Below are 11460 nucleotides of genomic sequence, written 5' to 3' on the forward strand. Positions count from 1 at the left end.
TTGCAATTTGAGCGCTCTTGCTCCTCGCTGGCTGCTCAAGACGAGTAGGCGTGAGTAGTAACCTAATCTAACTCTACGGCGATAAATCCACAGACTGAACGTGCTGAGCACGGTCTGCTTGGAAATTAATAAGGCAAGAAAGGAAAATGAGATCAGTGCATGGAGAGAAGCTGTCCTACGCTGTGTGCTTAGTGTTTGCAAAACTGTAGTTGGAGAGGTGAAGTCAGGCAGTGAGCTGGCATGTTGCTTTTTGCAGCGACGAGTGGGAAAGGCCCAGATACACGTGTCTTAAAAATCCCTTCTCTAGAGGTGAAAACATTTGGAATAGATTAAGCCTAATCCAGTATTTCTTGCTGTCTCTTTGCTGAGAACTTCACCTGCAGGTGGAAAGGTGGAACCCATCCACATCCTCCTGTTGGACACTGTTAGTGTAAGGCTGAGTGAGCTTGGAAGAAGGCACAGGAAGAAATCTCGGCTTTCAGCGAGGAAGCCACCTCCACTGGGTTTTTGTAAGAAATGTACCTGCAAAGACCAAATTTGTGAAGGACGTCTACCTGCCACAGGGTTCCTGGAAGATGGGATCCCATACACAGACTGTAAAAAGGCTTTAGACATCTCCTAAGCGTGCATATTTCCTTAATAAAATTTGATTGGTGCCTCATTAAAAATTTAATAATTTGACCATTAAAATTAGCAACAGATGGGAGCTGGAACACAGCCAGGCTTTCTGGACTCCAGACTGCAATTTCCTTGGCTCCATTCCCTCCAAAGAAGTAATCTACATATAAAAAATCTATTTTTGTCAATTATTTGTTGAATAGAGTGCGTTCTCCTTACAATTGCACTTTCATTATCAATCTCAAGGAATTCTTGCTGCGTTGCATCCGCCCGTGCCTCAGCAGGATAACATGGGAGGTGCAAGTTTAGCCCTTTCCTCTCTGCCTCGATTTTTGGGTTACACATTGATGTGACCTGACCTTCTAAGTTAACCAGAGCCCTTTGTAGGTACAGCCACAACGACATCAGCCACGCGTTCTTCTCCCTGCTCCTTTTTACTAGGAAAAGGGGAAAGCAAGCCCTCTTTATGAGGTGCTTCTGCATTGTCTGCGATGAGTTTGTGTCTCAAAGCTCCGGCAGTGTCCACAAGGTAATGTTTGGAGAGCAGTAGGGACAGGGCAATCCTATGAGCTACAGGCACCTGTAGCTCCCAGTCTTTGACACTTCACAGCTTCCTTCGTTGGGAGAATTCCCCCTAACTTATATATTGCCTGAAGAACCACTTTCCTCAATTTATTTGGAGCCAGCGATGCTTGTTGTCTGCTTGTGATGCCTCCTGGTCTTGGCTCTGCAAAACAACCAGTTTTCCCTGAGGCTACTCATGGTTTTTGTAGCCTCCCCCAGGTGTTTCTTTTTCAGACCTAACTCCTGCAGCTGCTCCTCATACATAAACTCTTCCACAGGTTAAAGCGCTCTTTTCTGGTCCTTTCCCCATTCTACTTGCTGAGCTGGAGGCAAGGACTGCCCTAGGGATAGAAGTAAAGCGTGAGTTTAGCCATGGTGCTCTTGCTTTTGTTGTTTATTCCTTTTCAGATGCTGTAGTAGAGTCTGTTAGCGGGGTTTTTTTTGTCTTTTCTGAGCCCATAACTCCATTTAAATAGGGTCACAAAGTAGTTCTTTGGGTATGAGCATTGAGAAGATTTGAATTGTCCTCTGGTGTGGTTATAAAGAGCTCTCCTGGGTCTTTTCCTTGAGGTTGCAAATTTGAGCGAGAATTGCCTTTCAGTTTTATAAAAAAAGAGGTTGGGTGAGAAAGCAAGTCAAGTGTTGTTGATTTCTTTTCTAGGAATACAGTAGAACAAGCTAAAGCATTAAAACTTGCCATGGTAGGAGACGTTAATGAGGACCACGTGCTTTGCTATCTTGTTAAAATTTGGGTCAAAAAAGCCCAGTTATGATTTTTTGGTAACTCACCATTGCAAACACAGTTACATCTTTGGGCTCTGATTTCCAAACAAAGGCATTTTTGTGAGATCACGTCACCTTTCTACTCGTGTAGCTTCAAAATCATTTTTTTCTTCTCAAATCCTTCTTGCTGTTTACCTTGCAGTGAGATCCACAGACCAAACTTCTTTCGACACTTTCATCAGTGTTAGTTTTTAAGCATTACTCCGCTCCCAACTGCTCAAGAAGGACAAATCAGAGGGAGCATTAAGCTGGAAAGAAGCAATTACTGTGCTAATTGATTCCTTCCCAGAGACGGAAGAGGCTTTCCTGCGAGGTTTCCATATAGCTTATGTAGGTTCTGCCAACGTGGTTATCATGCAAATATGCCCGATGGGAGAAAGGTTTCTGTCTCAAACCATCTATTTAATGGTTTTCCTTGTTTTTCATTTGTTGCACGTGTGTGTCAGGGTTTAAATAGAAGGAAGCTGATTGCAAAGGTCATGCCTGGAAAGATTCGTCTCTGGGAACTTGCAGGCTAAGAAATGGAGCTTTGATTTGTTGAGTGTCTGTTATACCAAGACATTTCATAGAATCATGGAACGGTTTGGGTTGGGAGGGAGCTTAAAGTTCATCTCATTCAACCCCCCTGCCATGGGCAGGGACACCTCCCGCCAGCCCAGGTGGCTCCAAGCCCCGTCCAGCCTGGCCTTGGGCACTGCCAGGGATGGGGCATCCGCAGCTTCCCCGGGCAACCCGTGCCAGTGTCTCATCACCCTCACAGAAAAGAATTTCTTCCTAATATTTCTGGAGACAAAAGGATTAATCTTTAGATGGGGGTGCGAGTGCTGCCCATGGCTCAGGATTTAGGTATAACCACCCCCTGCACAGGTTTTTTGTTGCTTCACATGTCAAATCCTAACGTTTCATTGCAAAGACAGCTGTAGGCTAAGCTGGGTACTGAGGCAGGGACTTGGGTTCACAGTCATTTACTAATTACTGGGCGCTCCAACATCAAAATTCCTGAAGCAACTTTGCAAATCATAGCCAGACTATCTGAAATTACTGCTGTTTGCCCAGCACCTAACTTCCTTAGACAGTTCATGCAGAATTTTCTGGTCTGACAATAACATGGTTAAAGGTCCTTTTTCCAGCCACAGATCAAACACTTGCATGCGATCATCTATCCCCAGCAGAAGGAAAAAAACCTCCTGTTTAAGAATTTTGCTTCCTGACGGATGCCTGCTGTGCTAATATCCCTAATCAAGGGTCATGAGAGCCCAGGCAGTGGCAAACCCGCATTCCTCAGTGCAAACAAGCCCTTCAAAATCTGTCTGGTTTTAAGGGGTGGGAGGATCCTTGGTGGGAATGGGAAACAGGCTGGTTGTTTCTGCAGCATCGGGGTTTTAAAGATCTAGTTAAGATTGCTAGGGGACCTCTGAGAGTTAACCAAAGAAATTAATCACAAAATTAATCACGATGACTTGTGTTGTTGCCTTTCCAGAGACCATCAGGGAGCGTAAAAATGCCTTCGCAGGATTTACAGTAGATGTCATGGGAGAAGGTTTGGGAATTCTCTCCCAGAATGTTTTGTGGGTGAGATCAAGCTGGCTGGCAAAGTAAAGAGTCCTTAGAAGTGACCTGATGGCAAAACCTCTCCATCACCCTCTGTGTTCGTGTTATATGGACAGTCAGGGCTGTCCACGAGAGATGAACCATGATCTAGAACCTTTAGACAATCACCTGAAACATACAGCAGGAAAAAGGTCACCACCTCCAGTACTGAGCTCCAGCTTGGCCTTAAATTTGTGTTCTTTTCATGACTGTGGATTTATTTTTTCCCCCCAGAACTTGCTGACTTTGCACCTGAATGGCTGTGCTGGTAGGAAGGGGAACGGGTGCTCTGTGTGTTAGATGGGAAACGTTGTGTTTGTGTCTTGACGTAACCTCTGGATGTTATTCTTCTCCCTCAGACTATCGTACTGGTCCTTGCTTCAGCCAAGTAAACAACCAGATGTGCCAGGGCCAGCTCAGTGGGATCGTCTGTACCAAGACCATGTGTTGTGCCACCATTGGGCGAGCCTGGGGTCACCCGTGTGAGATGTGCCCTGCCCAACCTCACCCCTGCCGCCGAGGTTTCATTCCCAACATCCGGACTGGAGCCTGCCAAGGTAAGGGCCGTGAACACCTGCAGGATGTTCCTTCATCCATCCTCATGTGTGCTGGAGTGGCGAGTGACGAAGGCCTGCCAGGACCCCCAGTGCAGAGGAGAGTTCTCTCAGCACTTTGCGAAATCCATCACTGTATGTTGCAGAGCGTCACCCTGGACCTTGGGTCTCCCGTAGGATCCAGCTTCTTAGGTGACACCTTCCATCCTACAAGATGTAGTGAATCAGGCTAGCGTTTCTCTGGGTTGAAAACTAGGTTACAGCCTTGGGTATACCCTCATTCTGGGGTCCTTTTCCTGTCCACTTCACCTCTAACGTAATCTGATGAGTAATTGCATTACGAAACGTAAATCTACCTAGAGCCTAGGTAGGTTCTGCCTACTTGGAGACAAGCTTCTCCTTCCTTGCAACACTCCCACCGTGTTGGGATTGGATGGCCATCTGTTGCAATGGCTGCAGTTCCTAACCCCTTTGCTCTTCTTCCTATAGACGTGGATGAATGTCAAGCCATCCCCGGCCTCTGCCAGGGTGGTAACTGCATCAACACGGTGGGTTCTTACGAGTGCAAGTGCCCGGCGGGACACAAGCAGAGCGAGACGAGCCACAGATGCGAAGGTAAGATTGCAGAAGTCTGCATGGCTCCGCCAGGCTGCTCAGCACGAGGGCCTTCAGAAAATTGGGACTCTCTCGGCTTAACAATATTAAGAGTAGTTGTGGCAGTTAAGGCAGCTTCTGGAACCGCTCGTTGCTCTTGGACTCAGGATAAGTTGGTCTGTGCTATTAGGTAAATTCAGGATTCATCTAGACAGGGCGAGGCAATGTCTTGGTCCGTGCCGTAAGGACACGCTTCTGCAGCAAAGCGTGGAGCACAGGCAGGATGAGGTTTCAGCATCTCCTTTAGCACTGCTCAGCGCGTTGGAGGGGTGTGCAGACCTCTCTAGGAAGGTTGCCTCTCTCCAGGCATTTTGCAGCCGTTCTTGTGGACAAGACGCATACCTTGCCAGGCAGGCTGCCCCTCTCAGAAGTAAGAGCATGAACAGTCCTTGTATTTTCCAAACATCTGGCAAGTGAAAAGGAAAACAGCATCGAACTTTTCCTGCCTTGCTTGTAAAAGCTCTTTCCCACATACCCTAATGAAAGCCTCCTGGCTTGTGTTTGTCATGGTGTGACTGCATCCCACCTAGCTGGGCTTCAGGATCTCCACTTCCCTTTCATTCCTTTCCAAGGCTCGGCTGTAACCAAGACAAGGGATGATGAATGCACTAGAATCCAGACGTTCAACCTGAATTCTAGCCCCACCCTCCTGCAATCCAGACATTTTCCTTGTTAGGATAATTCTAGGAGTCTCTATGTCAGTGCACGCTGTGTGACCTGGGTTCAGCCCTTCAGAAAAGCTTTTCTAAAGTGAGACACCAGCTACAGAGGTTAATCCTTTGGTGGTGGATGGACGTTCTTTTATGTCAAGAAGAAATTTGTGTCTGTGGATCTTCCTTGGCAGGATGCCATGAGACTTCCTAAAATTTTAACGGAAGCGTTTCTTGCAGTGCTCTGGCGTCTGAAGACTTGGAATCGGTAAAATCCAAAACAGTTCTTTTTATGAACGTCTCAGGTGAAGAACTTCCTCCCAAAGCCAGGGATGTCCCGTGCCATTTGGCTGGCCAGTGGGCAAAGGCTGGACTGCACTAGAATTGTGGACCTAACCTCAGGACACACAAAAAAATTGTTCTTGCCTTAGTCTGCCTCGCCCATGCTGGCTGAGGACCAGGCAAAGCACATATGAAATCAGTTTAGCTGGAATCTCCTATATACCAAGATTAAAAACAATCCATTGTCTGTCAGCCAGATGTGAGGGGCCTCTGCGTGGGTCCTTGCTTCCCAAAATGCCTGCAAAAGCAGCGTGATGTGGCCATAAACAGCTTCCTTTCACATCTCCAGCATCTACGGTGTCTGTTCCATCACTTATCTCACCTCAGTTGCGAAGGAGACCACCAAAAGAGGATGCTTTCCTTTGGTCTGATTTTCTGACCTCGGGGCCCTTCTGTGAGAATGGCATAAACACAAGGGATGCTCTAAACTGATGGGGTTGAGATTGTTTCCGAGGGTTTATTTCCCAGACGTGAACCACCAGCGTGTCCCCCAGCCAGGCAGTCGGAAGGCGAAGAGGACACCCTTGTGTCCCTCTGGGACGTGTCCCCTGTGTGAGTCACTCGAACTGTAGTGGGTAGGGCAACAGGGAGCCAGTGTGAGGGGTTCATCGGATGCCAACGCTGCATAAAGATGGAAAGATGAGGGCTCTGCCTCAGTTTGATACGTCAGGAGTGAGAGAGCACCAAATTCCTGATTTTCTGAAACTGCCTGTACTGCCAAAGTAGCTGTAGTGGTCCAAGTAACCTCCTCACTGAGCCAAGGCTTTAAATAAAAATAACGACCACAAACATAAGAGGATATTTGCTTTATCCAGGTGTGCTCCAAGCCTAAAATCTCCAAGCTGCAGGAGTTCCCTTCCTGAGTCTGTTTGCACTTACTTTATAGCTGCGAAAGGAGCGATTTCTCAGCTTGCGCTGAGACCGTCTTGCTTTAGGAGGATGGTTTCCTCTTGTTTCCACATTCCTTATCCGAGCCTTAGCATCCAGGAAATATTAAAACTAGATTAAATGCCTGTGTTAAATTCTTCCCTAGTTCCCAGGAGCTTGTGTTTTCTGCTTAGAAGCTTCCTCCCGGGGAGTGAAGTCAGCAGATGGGATTGCGTTTGAGCCAGAGGTCAGAGCCCGTGTCACTGATTAATGATGGCTCCCTCATTAACGCAGCAGCATGCTCCCCTCATCTTCCCCGGGCTCTTCATTGGTGGGAATAGGCAGGAGTAGAGATAATGTTGTTGTTGCCCAGAGTGATACTTATCTCTTAATGCAAATGGCACCTGGAATTAAGGCTCCATTTGCAGTCCCTGGATCCCTGAAGAATAAAGATGCTTTTCTTATGCAGGATCTCCTGCGCTGATAACCAGGACCAGCTCAGGCTGAATTTTGGTCAAACTCAGAAGGAAAACTATGTCTTTTTTCTTTTTTTTTTTCCCCCTCACTCTGCAAAACGTGAAAACGTGCACACGGCGTCAAGTTTGGCTTCGAACCTAACTATCCTCCCAGCTCAGGGTTGCTCAGTTATTCCTGCAGCTTTAAATGAATGTGACGCTTTCAAATAGTGGCTTGATTTTCTGCCTTTGTTCATTGTATTTCTGAGGGAGCTCAAGGGATCAAGAGTTCCTGAGCTTGGGGCTGCGCGACATATAATGAGAAATTTCTGGCACAGGGAGTTGGCTGCTCCCTTTCTGGAAGGAAGATAGAAGCAGTCTGTGAGACACGGCGGTGGGGTGCAGGGGGTGGATCGAGGGTGAGGAAAGGGAAGGCTTCTCTTAACCAGTGCTAGAGACAAAGCCAGCTCTGCAAATGCCATTTATATTGTGTTTGGCTGAAAAGCTGAGCAAGGAGGGCAGATTGTTGCCAGCTTAGGGCTAAAGTAGACGGATACGACGCCCAGCTTATGGGGAAACTGGGAAAGAGCAGGATCTGTTGACGTTTGCAGGGAGCTGAAAACGAATTTCTGGGGGGGGGGGGCACAAGAAAGCACTCCTGGTGCAAAATGGAGAAAGGGAACATCAAAGCTGAAATGAGACTCGTCCTCCTGATGCAAAGACCTTTATCAATAAATATTAGGGAAGTGGGGTGTTGTTCCAAAGATTGACATTTAATTATCCTGGAAGCAACCATAGAAATTACACTTAAGGGAGCAATTCCATGGCGTGCAGTTAAGGGTGGAATCACTGACCGAACAAAGCGTCTCCTTCCATCACTTCATTCTCTGCCAATAATTTGACTTCTTTTCTTAATAGCCCTTCCTCTACTGCATAACAAAATGCTAAGCCAGCTCCGTTATCAGTGAGGAATGTAATGCCAGTACCTCGCCCAGGATGCTTTCCAGTGCCCCAAAAGGAATTAAGCGTCTCGCATCCAAAATTGTTCCGGGCTGATAACATACAAGATACAAAGAGGTACATGGAGAAACACCAGGCAAGGGAGTGAATGGCCCTATGTGCTTTCTGCAACAGGCTCTGCTCAAGTCTGGTCAGGGTAGATTTTTTTTTTTTTACCATCTTCAGCATCTCCAGGAGACAGATTCTGCTGAGGGAGAGGAAATCCTCTGATTCTGAATCTCACTTCTTTCTGTTTAGCGCTTGTCGAGTGACATGTTAGACATTGCTTATGTCCCTACAGGCTAGTCTTTTGTCACCACCACACAAAATTCCAACTTTTCTGAAGAAGACAAGGCTCTATTTTGACTTTTTTTTTTTTACTCTGTTGAATCTCCTTCACGTTTCTGAATTGGAGGGAGCTCTCCTGCATTTTCCGTGAGCAGAGCGCATAGGCTGGCCCACTTTCCTCGTGAATGGAACACGATAGCTGTTTTATTAGCGTGTTTTCAATTTTCTTACAAAATGTCTACAGAAGAGCTCATTGTTTGGCTCCATTAAAAGCTCATTTCCATGGATTTGGTGTGGTTTGGAGGCTTCCATTACTCTCCTCTGTGGTTTCTTTGTGCTCTCTGGAAGGGAAGGTCTGAGAGTCCCGTGAGCTGCACGGGACAGGGCTGATGAGGCATGACCTCTGCTACGTGACACGGAGATGTTTTCTCCATCGAGTCCTGGGGTTTATTTTTTTATTTTTAGCAGATGGAAAGGTTGGGGTTTCAACATGTCTGTGCCACCCGTGTTGGATGGGCTTTGCAGGCTGCAACTCTCCTTCTGAAGCTCTGTAGCCTTTGGCTTCCAGCGATTTCAGCCTTAACGATCAAGCCAACTCCAACCCAGCGAGTTGGAGACCAGATCCAAAATCAACGTTTGCATTGAATTCTGCCATTGTCTGAAGAGCAGAGTGCACAGAATATTGCTTTAATTTTTAACAGAGGGCTGGAAAAGTCATGAAGTAGCCAGGTTGGAGTTGGAAGAATTCCCTACCCGGAGCTGGCAGCTGGGTGTTAATGAGAGGTGTACGTATCCCTCCCACTGCGTCAGGCTCTCTGTGGAACTTCAGCCCTGAATGAATCAAAACGATGAGACGCTTTACAAAGAGAAAATAAAGAAGGCAAACGCGGTGAGGAAGAACTGAAATAACAACAAAGCCCCAAGCTCAGTTTCTCAAAGTACAGGATGTGTGAGAAGTCTTGAGAAAATCCATCTTTTTTTTTTTTTTTTTTTCCTTTTTCCCCTTGCTTCTTGCGTTGCTCACAAGGCTCGCGTTTGAGCTGGCATTTTCAAGGGGGAGAAAAACACTGCGGTTGGATTCAACCTTTTGAATTAACTCCGTTTTTCTTTAAGAATGGAATGCAGTTGCTGCCACCACCAACACACACCCTTCTCCTTGGATGACTGACGCTGTGTCATAAGCACTGACCGAATAAGACGTCAGATCTCCGGTACAACGAACTTCAGGAGAGATTTTAAGCTGTTCTTTCTAACAGTATGACCAGCTTTTGCTTCGTAAAGCTCTTTTCCTTGCAGTGCTCTGCAAACTGTAACCAAACACAGGGCCTGTAATTAAATGACAGGGCTGGCTCTAGTGATAAAATCTCTTTCGCTGCAGGGGCCAGGCGGGGGGAAGTGGTTTCTTCGCTGCCTTTCTAGGTTCCAAGACATGTTGGAGGGGCTCTGAGCATCAAAGAGCTGAAGGAGCACTGCAAGGACAGAGGCAAAATCTCTACTGCTTGCAAAAGGCAGCTGAAATCCTGGGCCAGCTGAAAGCAAAATTTTAGAGTTTCTAAGAAGCCAAATGGGAATGCATCTTCCCCTCTTGAAATAGGAGCGTGTAACCCGCCCCGTGCGCTTGGGCTTCGTTCTGTGTGGGTTGAAACTGAGGTTTCACTTGACTCCTCTGGATTTCGCCAAAGTAAAACGAGATGGTTGTGTTTGTAAACAGGTGGTGTGAGCACAGAGAAGAGCCTGAAGATTGTTTCTTTGACCACATGAAGCACCCATCGGGGGGGTCTCTGTCCCTGCTATGTGCCCCTGCCACGACAGGCAGCTCAGCTTGTCTTCCTTAACCGCACTGATTGTCAGCCCATCGCTGAGCTGAGTGGGATGTATTTCTCTGTGTCTCACGTTGCAGGGAAAAATCATCACTGTTAGGGCAAAACTTTTCTACTCTGTTTAGACATTTCCATTCAGGTGTGATGGATTCCTCTCTGGATGAGATTATCTCCTTCTGCTGAGTGTAAATGGCATCGAGGAGAAACTCTGCTGGAGGTGCCTGCTCTGTAACCGTCTAAGACATCAGACCACATCCCAGCATGTCCAGTTCATTTCTGCAGTCTTTTCCTCTCGAGGACTAACAGTGTGGACCTTCTTACACCTCTTTTCCCTCAGAGTAAGGTAGGGGCTTTGGGGTGATGCAGATTAATTGTCGTCATCATCAGTCCACCAAAGGCTGGTGGAGTGGAGTCACAGCACCTGGGACACAACAGCAGAAAGCTCCTGGCAGCCTCTCTCATTTTAGAGAGAAGGATGAAGTTTATGAGGATGTTTCTGGAAGGCCAAGGACAACGCTTACTCCTTGAGTCGCCCCTGTGCAGCCAGATTTCACCCCTCTCCAGCCTTCCCTTGGATTTGTGCCTGTGCTCGGGAATCCTCTGCAGACCTCGTTAGGTGAGCTGAATCCATCCCAAGCCTTGCAGAACCAGCCCTATCCCTGGGGACGTAGGCCAAATCTTATTTGGTGTAAATCCTGAATTTCTGATGTCTCAGCTTCAGTTTTCATCTTCTCTGTTTGAGACCGCGCTCTCGCCGTCGCCTTGGTGTGCCTCTTTTCTACGATCCCATCACATCCTCACAGTTTCTGGGATAAATATAACCGAGTTCTGCTAGCCCCTTAATGTCGGGTTTTTTCCAGACTTTGAGTCATCCCCCTAGACTCTGAACCTCTCTTTTTTGTTAATACCCTCTTGTAAGAGCTGACACCACACAGAGCTGTGGCATCCAGGAACGATCCTAGTGGAGAGGTAACATCACCCACCCATTGGTGCTCATCTCCCATGTATTTGGGGCTGCACTAGCATCGCCAGCCACTGCATGGCACTGTGAGACTGCACTCAGAACCGTCCTTCCTGACTATTTTTTCTGTTTCACAATGGACAGGACACAGCTCACCCTCCTCTGAGCAGCCCACACCCATTTCTTGCAGGAATTTCTTGGCCGTTTCTCGGCTCTGTCACTCAAATCCACCATCACAGCCAGGTCTTGGGGCTCCCAGCACAAGATTCCTTCTGGTCCCTCCCTTGCTCCGTTGGGGTGAGTTCAGGTAACTCT

At 47.3% G+C, this 11460-nt stretch overlaps 1 protein-coding gene across 1 annotated transcript in view; it reads left to right on the plus strand.

The window, feature by feature from the left end:
* LOC104279912 (fibrillin-2-like) overlaps nt 1-11460 on the plus strand; it is a gene marked incomplete at its 3' end in the record, with an annotated part of 45122 nt that overhangs the window by 26138 nt on the left and 7524 nt on the right. Inside the window, exons 6-7 of the mRNA XM_009877373.1 lie at nt 3915-4112; nt 4599-4724. Coding sequence (XP_009875675.1) covers nt 3915-4112; nt 4599-4724 — 324 coding nt within the window. The remainder of the gene's footprint in view (nt 1-3914; nt 4113-4598; nt 4725-11460) is intronic.

The sequence above is a fragment of the Apaloderma vittatum genome, unplaced genomic scaffold (assembly GCF_000703405.1).
Source record: "Apaloderma vittatum isolate BGI_N311 unplaced genomic scaffold, ASM70340v1 scaffold29939, whole genome shotgun sequence".
NCBI lineage: Eukaryota > Metazoa > Chordata > Aves > Trogoniformes > Trogonidae > Apaloderma > Apaloderma vittatum.